This window comes from Diaphorina citri, unplaced genomic scaffold, assembly GCF_000475195.1.
Source record: "Diaphorina citri unplaced genomic scaffold, Diaci psyllid genome assembly version 1.1 scaffold1237, whole genome shotgun sequence".
NCBI lineage: Eukaryota > Metazoa > Arthropoda > Insecta > Hemiptera > Psyllidae > Diaphorina > Diaphorina citri.
Window position 1 is genome coordinate 3,313 of NW_007378666.1, and position 13,752 is coordinate 17,064.

The 13,752-nt window shown below is 41.8% G+C and overlaps 3 protein-coding genes and 1 long non-coding RNA gene across 4 annotated transcripts; all 4 read right to left on the bottom strand.

The window, feature by feature from the left end:
* Window positions 1–1,362: 1,362 nt before the first annotated feature.
* On the bottom strand, window positions 1,363–9,674 carry LOC108253084. The gene is made up of 7 exons (XM_026827713.1): window positions 9,665–9,674; window positions 7,846–9,444; window positions 6,982–7,359; window positions 6,349–6,821; window positions 4,956–5,116; window positions 1,893–2,037; window positions 1,363–1,467 (listed from the first exon to the last, which is right to left on the bottom strand). The coding sequence occupies exons 1-7, from the start codon at window positions 9,672–9,674 to the stop codon at window positions 1,363–1,365; spliced, it is 2,871 nt and encodes a 956-aa protein (XP_026683514.1).
* LOC113469790 lies at window positions 2,539–3,633 on the bottom strand. Its single transcript, XR_003393098.1, has 2 exons — window positions 3,557–3,633; window positions 2,539–2,623 (listed from the first exon to the last, which is right to left on the bottom strand). It is a non-coding gene; the product is annotated as an uncharacterized LOC113469790 (long non-coding RNA).
* A 1,056-nt stretch (window positions 9,675–10,730) lies between the features above and the next one.
* On the bottom strand, window positions 10,731–12,398 carry LOC113469794. Its single transcript, XM_026827714.1, has 2 exons — window positions 12,251–12,398; window positions 10,731–11,136 (listed from the first exon to the last, which is right to left on the bottom strand). Exons 1-2 carry the CDS (start codon window positions 12,355–12,357, stop codon window positions 10,731–10,733), a joined length of 513 nt encoding a protein of 170 aa, XP_026683515.1. The 5' UTR covers window positions 12,358–12,398.
* Window positions 12,399–12,860: 462 nt separating this feature from the next.
* LOC113469795 (zinc finger protein unc-98-like) lies at window positions 12,861–13,727 on the bottom strand. The gene is made up of 2 exons (XM_026827716.1): window positions 13,572–13,727; window positions 12,861–13,034 (listed from the first exon to the last, which is right to left on the bottom strand). Exons 1-2 carry the CDS (start codon window positions 13,680–13,682, stop codon window positions 12,861–12,863), a joined length of 285 nt encoding a protein of 94 aa, XP_026683517.1. The 5' UTR covers window positions 13,683–13,727.
* Window positions 13,728–13,752: the final 25 nt, after the last annotated feature.

Here is a 13,752-nt window from a genome sequence, read left to right on the forward strand (position 1 = left end):
GTGGCCGAGTGGGTATCACACTAGGCTTGCACGCAGGAGGTCCGGGTTCGATTCCCGGTGGGGCCGAGGTTTTCGGGGTGTACTCAGCCTCGTGAGGACAATTGAGTAGCTACTTGAATCGAGTAGCGACCAATGGCGGCATTACCAAAGTAAAAAGAAAAATTATACCTAGATGTGTCAGAAATAGTACAGGAGGCTCTTAGTAATGCTGTGATATCCACAAAAATTGTGAAGAAATCTCATCTTCACCACAAGTAAATCATGATTTTAGTACAGGAGGCTCTTAGTAATGCTGTGATATCCACAAAAATTGTGAAGAAATCTCATCTTCACCACAAGTAAATCATGATTTAGAATTGTTTAGAATTTATTAACAATAGACTCTTGAATGGAAAGGGGATACGGGGATAGGTGGTCTACCTTGCAAACCAAAAGGTCCCTGACCAGCTCTCATCTTCACCACAAATAAATCATGACTTAGAATTGTTTAGAATTTATTAACAATAGACGCTTGAATGGAAAAGGGATACGGGGATAGGTGGGCTACCTTGCAAACCAAAAGGTCCCTGATTTCATGTCCAAAATCGACAAAAATTCCATACGTATTTCGTTTGCAAAAATTGGAAAATTGGTTACATTCTGGTATACAAAAAGCCCACTCCGAGGCTTAGGTGTAGGGGAAAACAGCCCTAAAGGATAGAATAGAATAGAATAGAATATACCTTGTTTATCCTGCTGGGATAGGACTGAAAAGTCCCTTTTCCCCCGCAGTCTAACCAAGGTCCACTCCTCCACATGGACAGAGTTCCCACTACTCACGACACGATTTTTTTTTTCTTCTTTTTTTTTGCGAAGTACACAAAATGTCCTTGTACGCAATGTAATTTAAATGAGAGTGTTTCTCACTACAGACGATACGATTTTTTTCCAAACGAAAAGTGGGAACGGGCCTTGACTTAAGCAGTTTACGTTCCCTCTATCAAACCTCCTTAAGAAAAAGATTGTTTACCTAGCTCTCTTCCAGGAAATCCGGGATGCACCCAAGCTGCGAGCAATCCTTACAGTGGAAGTGTCGGTTGTATTTCTAGAGCTGCTGCAGGTGAATTTCAGAGAAACTGAGGCTGAAATATACCAGTGAGGGTGCTTAGAGGTTCCATCAAGGCCCGGGGGATAGCAGCTTAACTCCAAACACAAAAAGCCCACTCCGAGGCTTAGGTGTAGGGGCTAACAGCCCTAAAGGATGGGTTAAGCTACTTCGAATCTACGAATGCCTTATCGCCCCGAAATCAAGGAGAGAAGGAAGACAGGATAGGAGACTCATTTAGGATAAAGTTCGCCCAGGGCGGGAATCGAACCCGCGATCTAGCACTTACAAGGCAGGTGCGGTCTTACCTTCTGCTCAGCTTCCCCATTGAACACTTGAGTACAGGTTGTACAAACATACTTCTCGTGACTCAATGCATGCACCTGTCAACACAACATAATGCATTACATTAATAGAACTCATTTTTATTATTATTATTTTTCTCCTACCATTTTTTTTTTTTTTTTCAATGAAACTAATAAAATAAATTAATGCAATTTCTTTATGTTATTATGTCACACTTTTTGGTGCTCCCTGCAGTATTGTAGGATTTCCAAACGTCTCAATAAACCTTACACCCAATGTTTACTTAAAATGCTGGCACCGGTCGCTATGCGCATTTATATTACATAGCTACTTGTTTTCCTCACGAGGCAGATTGGGCCCCGCAAAAGCCAGTCAAAGAGTCCATCAATAGCATGATACAAATTTTTTGACCCCGCCGGGATTCGAACCCGGGTCTCCCTCGTGCAAGGAGAGCGCAGTGGTCACTACACCATGGGAGCACTTCAATGTGCAAACTACAAACCTTAGCTTCCTGTTCGGTAGAATAATACTGGTCGCACCGTTCACACTTGTAATAGACAACGGATGAACTAGACGCGTGGGTGAGGAAGTGTGTCTTGAGATCAAACTCGGAGGCTAGGATCCGTTCACACGATGCGAACGGACAGCTGAAACAGGGAGAAGAAGGCGTGAACGACCTGGTATTCCAAGTTTTTTTTTTTAACTTGGTTTTTTTTTTTTTTTTTTTTCTATTACACCTAGATAAATTTTATGACTTGACTTGGAATTGAACCACCAACCTCCAGATCCAAAGTCCAACGCGTTAACAACTGCACCACTGAAGTTGGTTAAATCAGTGAAAGTTCATATCATAGTCTCAGTTCAACGCCAGAGCTCGTAGATGAAACCTCTCTCGCGGTTTTGGTCTGATGATGAGAATCTGAGTATTTTCGAAAGCTCATCAAGTTTTCTTTGTTGAAAGGTCGAATCTGCATTGTCTTTTTAATTTTAAATGGTAACTTATCTTAGTATCATATACACACTTGTTAAAACAAAAAAATAAATTCCTTGGACTGAGCCTCTGATGAAAACATTTATTTTTTTTTTTTTTTTAATAAGTTGATAATAATTTACTTACTCAGAAGTGCTAGTTCGAGGAGCTGTATCGTTCGCTTCGCGCTCTTCCACTTGTTTCCCCATATCTCCCTCGTACGTGTCTATAAACATTTCACAATGCTCCCGCATGAAGTGAATCTGAAATGAGATTTAAATTTTTCAATATCTCACATGGGAAAGCGACATCTAACCCCACCGTCACAAATCCAAAAACTATTTTACTTTAAAGAGATTTTTGATAGAGAGAACTGTAACTACTAATAATAATAATAGTGCTTATTTATACTGCTCGCATAGGACTGAAAAGTCCCTTTACTCCAGCAGTAGGCTACTACTATTATATTTTCAATATCCCACATGGGAAAGCGACATCTAACCCCACCGTCACAAATCCAAAAACTATTTTACTTTAAAGAGATTTAGAAAGTTTTTTTTATGAACTGTATGTAGGTTTGTAACAATAATTATTTTTTTTTGTCTTGGGCTGCTTAGTGATTTGGTCTGGTTTCGTTGTATAACTCATGTAGTGATTTAAAGGATAAATGTTAAAAAAGTTTCCCCATGTCTCCCTCGTACGTGTCTATAAACATTTCACAATGCTCCCGCATGAAGTGAATCTGAAATGAGATTTTAATTTTTCAATATCCCACATGGGAAAGCGACATCTAACCCCACCGTCACAAATCCAAAAACTATTTTACTTTAAAGAGATTATTTGATAGAGAGAACTGTGACTACTAAGGACTTTCTAGAGCTGCTGCAGGTGAATTTCAGAGAAACTGAGGTTGAAATATACCAACGAGGGTGCTTAGAGGTTCCATCAAGGCCCGGGGATAGCAGCTTAACTCCAAACACATAAAGCCCACTCCGAGGCTTAGGTGTAGGGGCAAACAGCCCTAAAGGATGAGTTAAGCTACTTCGAATCTACGAATGCCTTATCGAAGGAAGACAGGATAGGAGACTCATTTAGGAGAGAAGGAAGACAGGATAGGAGACTCATTTAGGATAAAGTTCGCCCAGGGCGGGAATCGAACCCGCGAACTAGCACTTACAAGACAGTTGCGGTCTTACCTTCTGCTCAGCTTCCCCATTGAACACTTGAGTACAGGTTGTACAAACATACTTCTCGTGACTCAGTGCATGCACCTGTTAACACAACATAATGCATTAGATCAATAGAACTCATTTTTATTATTTTTCTCCTACCATTTTTTTTTCAATGTAGAAACTATGATTCATCCAGATGGATATGGCAGCAATGAGTCATCAACCCAAAATGAAAGAACCAATCAGAATGCGAGAATTCCTTGCATTGTTGCAATTAAGGTAAAGGTCTATTTTTATAAACTCTCTCTTTTAAAAAGCAGAGGTAGCTTCGATCTGTAACCTTTTTTTTGAGGGTCAAGTCCAAGAGGTTGAATTCTAGAACAGGTAAAGATGGTATCTATTTTTAGTACTCCGCATCGGGTACTTATTATGCAATTTGGTATGTTTCTGATCATTCATTATCATTACCTATCTGGATTTAGTAGACATCGTGTTGTTCTAATTTCAGTTTTTTAGTAATTAATTATTTTATTTAGAGCAATGTTATCTACATATACTGCCAAATGAGACTGAAAAGTCCCTTTCCCTTTACTTGAGCAGTCCAAACAAAGTTATAGATGTGTCAGAAATAGTACAGGAGGCTCTTAGTAATGCTGTGATATCCACAAAAATTGTGAAGAAATCTCATCTTCACCACAAGTAAATCATGGTTTAGAATTTATTAACAATAGACTCTTGAATGGAAAGGGGATACGGGGATAGGTGGTCTACCTTGCAAACCAAAAGGTCCCTGACCAAAAGGTCTCCCGTGTTTTTAACTTTTTCCCCTTATTACTTTGTTGAATCACTTATTTGCTTTCTTAGTCAGCTCCCATGGCGTAGTGGTCACTGCGCTCGCCTTGCACGCGGGAGACCCGGGTTCTATTCTCCGCGGGGTCAAGAAATTTGTATCATGCAAATGATTGATTCCGTGACTGGCTGTTGCATGGCCCACTCAGCCTCGTGAGGAAAATGAGTAGCTATGACATATAAATGCGCATAGCGCCCGGTGCCAGCATGGTAGGTAATAAACATTAGAGAGGGAAGACAGGATAGGAGAAAGCCAGCCGTTCCGAGAACAAACGTTATCCGTTCAGGATAATATCCGCCCCGGGCGGGAATCGAGCCCGCGGCCAAACGCGCTACCAATCAAGCTAAGTAGGGTGGTGGGCAGGATAAACAAGGTATTTTCTTTTCAACAGAATTTTATCCATCATTTTCACTGGTATTTCTTTGAAAGAAATTTAATGAATTTATTTAACTTTGACATCCTTTGTAAATACTATTTTTACATAGGTTATTTATATCAATGGATACTTACGTCTTTTTCAAGGGAAACTTCCTTCTCAACTCGTAAGTATCCATTGAAAAAAAAGGAATATACCTGTAAAATGTAACCGTACACTGCGGTGTTTTCTCAGCCTCATCGTTATCATCTATGATGACATCCTCCTCAGCTAATGTAACAGACTGCGTTGATGTAACATCCTGGGCTGATGTAAAAGCTTGACTTGATGATGTCACAGCGTTGGCTTGGTCAGTTGTCTGGTGAACAAATAAAATCAATCGTGAATTTAGACTGTTGATATTTGATGTAACACTGTTAACATTTGATGTATTGTTGATATTTGATATCTTTCCATTTGGGGTGTTGTTAATATTTGATGTATTACTGGTGACATTTGAGATACTGTCGTGAATTTATTTGTGTTAAAGCAGACCCTTTTCACAACTTTTGGTGAATATCACAGCATTACTAAGTGCTTTGCTACTCGATCAAAGTAGCCACTCAATTGCAGAGCCGAAAAAACTTCGACTCCGCCGGGAATCGAACTCGACACCTCCGGCCTAGTGTATTACCTACTCGGCCACGGAGGTTGCTTGAAAAAAATAATAATAATAATAAAATCATTAAATGAAAGATAAAATATTCTTACCACACTAGTTCCGCGGTTGACTCTACTCGTCTCACAGTTCACGGGTCGGGGTTGTTTCTTGGCATTCGAAGACCGAATAATCAAAGGTCGCTTCAACTTAGACTGAGTAGCGACCAATGGCTGTGGAGTGACCAAACGTTGAGTAGCGACCAATGGCTGAGGAGTGACCAAAGGTTGAGTAGCGACCAAAGGTTGTTGAGTAGCGACCGGCAGACTGCGTTGATGTAACATCCTGGGCTGATGTAAAAGCTTGACTTGATGACGTCACAGCGTTGGCTTGGTCAGTTGTCTGGTGAACAAATAAAATCAATTAATCAATCAATCGTGATTTTTTTCGAATTAGCCGCTTTAACACTTTTATGATAAGGTCGTTGAATTTATTTGTGTTAAAGCAGACCCTTTTCACAACTTTTGGTGAATATCACAGCATTACTAAGTGCTTTGCTACTCGATCAAAGTACCTATATAAAATCTTACCAATGTTGTCAGAATACACATAAATAAGGTATAAAAAATTCTTACCAGTGTTGTCAGACTGCACAACGAGTATGATATCATCTCCTGCAGACCCATTCATATCTCCACTGAGTGCCCCCAGGCCCATCATATCATCATTAATCAGAATAGCCTCTCCATTGAGTGATGCTAACAGCTGGTTCAAATAATTCGCACTGCTGGTAGAGTTGGCACCCGAAATGTTGACATTTGAGGTGTTGTTGGTGTTTAAGATATACCGCGAATCGAACCCGATACCTCCGGCCTAGTGTATTACCTACTCGGCCACGGAGGTTGCTTGAAAAAATAAAAAAAATCATTAAATGAAAAATAAAATATTCTTACCCCACTAGTTCCGCGGTTAACTCTACTCGTCTCACAGTTCACGGGTCGGGGTTGTTTCTTGCCATTCGAAGACCGAATAATCAAAGGTCGCTTCAACTTAGACTGAGTAGCAACCAATGGTTGAGGAGTGACCAAACGTTGAGTAGCGACCAATGGCTGAGGAGTGACCAAAGGTTGAGTAGCGACCAAAGGTTGTTGAGTAGCGACCGGCAGTACTTGATTTACGACTGACGGTAACTGAGTGACCGACAATGTAGGAGCGACTGATAGCTGAGGAATGGTGGATTGAGGGGTGACCAGTTGAGTTGCGACCGTGGGTAGCTGAGTAGCGACTAATTGAGTAGCGGCCGAGGGAGTGATGATAGTACCATCGTTGAGTATGGTGCGAATGACTTGAGTGTTGGAAGTGTAGAGAGACGAAGAATCTAAATTTAGAGATGAGATTAAAGTTGAATTCAACAGATCATTTCCATGTAATCGACTAGGATTCAACTAATTGAGTAGCGGCCGAGGGAGTGATGATGGTACCATCGTTAAGTATGGTGCGAATGACTTGAGTGTTGGGAGTGTAGAGAGACGAAGAATCTAAATTTAGAGATGAGATTAAAGTTGAATTCAACAGATCATTTCCATGTAATCGACTAGGATTCAACACGTCAACTCCTTGGGAAGTTATTTTCATGGAATTCAAAGCGTTTTCTTGAGAGATTATTCGAGTGGGGTTTAACACGTCAGCTGCATGGGATGGAGTCGAATTCAACACGTCAGCTCCCTGGGACAGCCTATTCGTATTTAACAAATCCGTTCCCGCTATATTCGACAGCAAAATTTCCGACGACTCAAAGTTGAAATGGTCCTCGTGCTTTTCGAAAGCGATTTTGCTCAAAGCGCCTTCATTGGGCAATAAAACGCCTTCATTTTCCGAATGCAACGTGCTCGTCACGGGGAGTTTACATACTCCCAAAATACTCTCTGAGGGAATTTTAGACGTGTTTGGTTGATGTTTTGAGGGTGGAATTTTACACATATCGAACGTGTTGATTAATCTGCTTTCGTTATGTTTTGACGTTGGTGTTTTACACATATTTAACGTGTTTTCTGCGGGTTTTAAAGACGGAATTTTACCTATAGAATCTAGCGTGTTTTCTGCATGTTTTAGCGGTGTTTTACCCGTGTTTTCCTGGTGTAATCTTTTCGAAAGCGATTTTGCTCAAAGCGCCTTCATTGGGCGATAAAACGCCTTCATTTTCCGAATGCAACGTGCTCGTCACGGGGAGTTTACATACTCCCAAAATACTTTCTGAGGGAATTTTAGACGTGTTTGGTTGATTTTTTGAGGGTGGAATTTTACACATATCGAACGTGTTGATTAATCTGCTTTCGTTATGTTTTGACGTTGATGTTTTACACATATTTAACGTGTTTTCTACGGGTTTTAAAGACGGAATTTTACCTATAGAATCTAGCGTGTTTTCTGCATGTTTTAGCGATTTGAGGGTGGAATTTTACACATATCGAACGTGTTGATTAATCCGCTTTCGTTATGTTTTGACGTTGGTGTTTTACACATATTTAACGTGTTTTCTACGGGTTTTAAAGACGGAATTTTACCTATAGAATCTAGCGTGTTTTCTGCATGTTTTAGCGGTGTTTTACCCGTGTTTTCCTGGTGTAACAAAGTACTTTTACACGAAACTTTGTTTTCTGTGTGTTTTAGTGGTGTTTTACCCGTGCTTTCCTGGTACAACAAAGTACTTTTAGACGAAATCAACTCGGTGTCTTTAGCCGGTATTTTCGGGTTCAACAGACTATCAATCACGCGCCGCAGGACGTTATGGTCATTGTAAACCCCGATAACGTCTCCCTGTTCGTTTCTCAGGATGACCTGTTTGCCGGGTAGGATATCGGGTCCTTCCCAGCCCGCCGGGTCATCGAACGAAGCGAGGTCCGGGTTCGAACCCAGGGCAATGCACAAAGAGGAATCCAACGGTGTCGCTTGGGAAGGACTGGAAAATTGACCGTTTTCGCCGCCAGATCGATGATGGTTTCTTTGAGAATTGGCCGAAAATTGACTGTTTTCCTCAACAGGGCGAATATTTCTTTCAGAATTAGTCGAAATTTGACTATTTTCCACTCCAAGTCGACTGGTTTGAGAATTACTCGAACCGTTCTTCCTCTCAATGGTCGAATTACGAGTCGTACTGCCTGAAGTCGATTGGTTATCCAAATCAATACCCCGGATCAACCGATGATTTTTTCGCGTGAAATTACCAGCTTTGCCTTTTCCTTGGCCAATTTGAGCTTCAGACGTATTTAGCGTACGTTTTCGGCTGTTTTGGGCAGAGGCCCAGCTTGTTCCCGTACTGGTTAGACTGGCCCTGGTTAGATTAGCACCGCGATTTCGAGTATTGTATCGTAAATTGTTCGAAGATTTACAAAGATCGAAATTATTTTGTTCGTTCTGACCGTTGTTTTGAGTGTTTTGTGTATGTCGATTACTAGAGCTAGCGTTTTGTGTGTTGTACTGGTTATCGTTTTCGCTCGTATTTTGTATGCTATGTTCTTTTCTTGCGGTGTTTTGTATATGAAGATTGTCACTTATTTTGATGTTTTGTATACTCATTCGATCATCACTTTGTTGAGTATTTTGTATGCTGTGTCCATCATTGTTTTGGCTAGTATTTTGTATGCTATATCGATCACTATTTTCACTAGAGATTAAGATCTGGGTGTTGTTTCTACCATGGCTTTGAGCATCTGGCGTATTCATCTCCTTGTTTGCGCTACGCGTTTTCCTCTGTGTTTGGCCCGTGTCGGAAATTTCACGCGATACTGGTAGGTACGGTTTCTTTCTTCTGGTTTTGTGAATAACGCTGGATCGCTCGCTACTATCGCTAGTTAGTGCTGGTTCGATACGAACAATATCGCCGTCTAGCGCTGGTTCAACATTAACAGTATCGCTAGTTAGCGCTGGTTCAACATGGACAATGTTGGTGTCTAGCGCTGGTTCGATATGGACAATGTTGGTGTCAAGCGCTGGTTGATCGTTTGGATTCAGATGGTCAGTGCTTTCGGCTAGCTCAACATCAATCTCAACTAAAATCAGAGAGAGGAAATTGATCGAAACATAAATCATAAATTGAGGAGCATTTTTCAAATCAATTTATCTCCGAACCTAAGGGCCATAGAAGAAAAAATAGTAAATTTTCATCTTTTAGCTCTGTAACTGCAGTAGATTTTTTTCTCTCTCTTTTTTCTTCTATTCTATTTTTTCAAGTTAAGCAACAAGGTCTTTTCTAACGAATTGTCATCTCACCCTTGTACATATGTATTATTATCCCATTACATATACGAGACCTTGATAAGACTGCTGAGGTAAAGAGACTTCTCAGTCCTCTTCTGACAGGATAAACAAGGTATAATAGAATTTAAATAAGCGCAATACATCCGCGGTCTCAATCCTCTGTAACTTTTGAACAATTTAGATAGAATAATTATTGGAATTTTACTTTACTTCTAAATTCTAGTTATTTCTTTAGACCCCATATCTGTCCTTTGTATACCTGTTATTTTATGGATCATTTGCTAACCTGTCCCAACCTACCAATAGCATGCAACACCGAAGATATGTAAGGTTAGCAAATGAGGAAGCAACGAGAATGGCATCCCATTGGGAAAACATCATTTAATGGAGCAGTATTATTAATAAAAGGTCGATTCCTACGTAAAATGTTGTGAAAAATCCAAATATGAGGTCACAACTCGGAAAAAGTAACTTTAAAAGGTCGAAAATTCAATTTTTAATTGCCGTCCTAATAAAAAAGTTCGAAGAGTTGTGACGTCAGATTTCACGTCAAAATGCGCAGAAACGCTTGCGCACAAACTAACGAAGCGGGAGTCATGAATTATGACGTCATCGCTTACGGGAGCGTATGCCGTGACGTCAAAGTTTACGATTTACCGTGCATCTAAAGGTGTGTCCACACATGGTCGATCGACGACGAGGTGAATCTATGTTGTCGAGGCAGTGTGACCGGTTCAGTTCATGGTCGGTCGACTATGTGTGGACACACCTTTAGAAGGCTTTCAAGAAAAGGGGTTTTGTTTGAGAATCTTGCTCTGAAATTTGAGGCAAAGACCACAATTTTGAAAAACAACCATTAGGTTTTCCTTGAATAGGCGCGCGAACGACAAGAGTTCAAAGCGACGACAACGCACGGCCTATATGAACACGAAATGACGACAGAGAGTTTTGAGTTTTCAATTCTAAACAACGAACATTTCACCGGTTTTCAGATGACGAAGACGGTCTCAATGAGGACTCCTCCAGCGAGCCAGAGTCTGAGGTGGGGCTCGAAACTCTCATGGAGAGAATGAAAAAACTATCTCAGCTCTCCCAAGAGTTCAGCCCTGAGGAGAAGATCAAGAGGTTTATCCGTGTTGAGTCCCAGAGCGCAGAATTGGGAGCGGCCCCGCCCCCCGCCAGTTGTGGTAATATAGGAGGCTATGCTCGAAGGTTTGGTGGCAATATAAGACGTTACGGTTGATGATTTGGTGGCAAAGGATGTTATGCTTGAAGGTTTGGTGGCAACATAAGACGTTACACTTGAAGATTTCGTGGCAATATAGGATGCTATGCTCAATGGTTTTCCATGGGACTTGTGAGGAAGAGAAGAGCTGGGGATGATTTTCGGATGTGCCGTGGACACGTGCTTCCTCAATTGAAAGAACGTGGAGCACGGTAGTTGACAGTGTTTGCACATAATGGGGAGATCTTCGTGATTGGTTCTGAAAGCAAAAACAAAAGAGTGGAGTTGTATAGGAGACGCAGGTAGCAGTAATGCGCCGCAGGCGATTTTCTCTTCCTATATATTTTTTTTCATTAAGAGGTTTGATAGAGGGAACTATAATTGCTAAAGTCTTATCGTCCCGAAATCTAAGAGAGAAGGAAGACAGGATAGGAGAAGGCCAGCCGTTCCGAGAAAGAACATTATCCGTTCAGGATAAAATCCGCCCCGGGTGGTAATCGTAACCGCGGCCTAGTGCAGACGCGCTACAAACCAAGCTAACTGGGCTGGAGATTTCTCTCTTTTAATTTACTAATATTGTTTTCTTCCCCCTTCAAAATAGAATAGTATATACTTCTACCTTGTTTATCCTGCTCGAACGAGACTAAAAAGTCCCTTTACCCCAGCAGTCTAAACAAGGTCTCGTGTATTTTATAGGTTTGAGAGCATAAAATAGGGGTAGCAGCTATACGTCATAGGCATATATATATATTTTTTTTTTTGTAACAATGAAACAACTGCTACATTAGACTCATTAGGTCTATGTCTTAGCATGCCCATCCCGTAGTATGTCCCTCATCAAATGGGCGAGAAGAGATACAATACTTCCCATTTAGGTGTTGGGTCAACACGAGAACACCAGAAAGTAACCCGTTGAAATATTTGCAATCGAAAAACGAGTGCAAAAATGGGCGATAAGAGACACAATACTTCCCATTTAGGTGTTGTGTCAACACGAGAACACCAGAAAGTAACCCGTTGAAATATTTGCAATCGAAAAACGAGTGCAAATTTTTGTTGATGGTTTGATTTGAACCCGGGACCTTCTGCATGGCAAGCAAGAGCGTTACCACTGGGCTAACCGTGCCCCCTAGTTACCTTTGGTGTTTCCTCAGTGTGGCGAACCCGGGACCTTCTGCATGGCAAGCAAGAGCGTTACCACTGGGCTAACCGTGCCCCCTAGTTACCTTTGGTGTTTCCTCAGTGTGGAGAAGTAGATGAAGTGACGCGGCTCCGGGCATCGATGGCACGTGTAGGATTTAGAGCGAGCGCCCGGGACCTTCTGCATGGCAAGCAAGAGCGTTACCACTGGGCTAACCGTGCCCCCTAATTACCTTTGGTGTTTCCTCAGTGTGGAGAAGTAGATGAAGTGACGCGGCTCCGGGCATCGATGGCACGTGTAGGATTTAGAGCGAGCGTGTATTGTGCTGTAGTGAGTCATCAGGTTCTGGCGACTGGAGAATACCTTGCCACACGATGGAATACACTGCGAGAAGCAAATGATTTGTCACTAAATTTCAGTGGAAAATAAATGGAACATTGAAAACTTTTAATTATTTATTCTTTACGATTTTTGCTAAGCTTAAATTTATGATATTTATGATAATATTTATGATATTTAAGAGTAGAAGAGTAGAATGAAATTGAAACTACATAAATATTATGAATGAACTCCCCATTTCAGTATGTTCTGAGAGTTAGGTAGGTATGTTGAACAAATAATAAATGGAAACTTAATAAATTAAAATTAAATTTTTTGCCATCCTGGTTAGCTCTAGGTCACGAGTTCGATTTCCGAGTTCATATATTATAAGAACGAGATCCATTCACAGTTCACACACTGATCGCTCTATCTCTAGAACCACAACACCTAGAAAAAAAAAAATCTCGTGTGAACATCACACGACTTTCCTTATCCTCTTGAATGATACCCCTAGACCGAGACTAGATGGGTTCTAAGTCGTGTGGGTTCTCTCCGACTGGGTTCTCACCCCCTGTTTCAGCGCCTGGGTTCTTCCCTCCTGGTTTATCGCTGGATAGTTTATCGCCTGCGGATGTGGTTTCTTTAGAACGTTGCTCCTGGGCCGCGTGTTCTAGGGCGTGCAACTCTAAAGAGTACTGGAAATGAGAGGAAAACATAAAGGTGACAGCCTAGTTAGCTTGGTTGGTAACGCGTCTGGCTTGTAAGCGCTAGGCCGCGGGTTCAATTCCCGCCCGGGGCGGATTTTATCCTGAGCGGATAAGGTTCGTTCTCGGAACGGCTGGCTTTCTCCTATCCTGTCTTCCTTCTCTCTTCGATTTCGGGACGATAAGATTAGTTAGAGTTCCCTCCGTCAAACCTCTTTAAAAAATTAATGGAGCATCGAGCTGGCTACAGGTTATTTACTTCTCACTGTTTATAGGCCCCCAGCCAGACTCTCCCGGGAATCGAACCCAGGACCATCTCTCTCACCTCCGTGGCAAACTCTTCACCGCATTGGCCACAGGTCAGGTTGTCCTCCACCCTATGAGATCCGAGGTGACACCGTTCCCTCCGTCAAAACTCTTTAAGAAATTAATGGAACATCGAGCTGGCTACGGGTTATTTACTTCTCACGCTTTATAGGCCCCCAGCCAGACTCTCCCGGGAATCGAACCCAGTACCATCTCTCTCACCTCCGTGGCAAACTCTTCACCGCATTGGCCACAGGTCAGGTTGTCCTCCACCCTATGAGATCCGAGGTGACACCTTAGACTGGCCATTCGCAAGAAAGTTATGCCACACATGGGACACGAAGCGCGGTCCTTGGATCCACGAACCGCGGCCGTATCCTCGAGCGAGTGAAGCGTTTCGTGA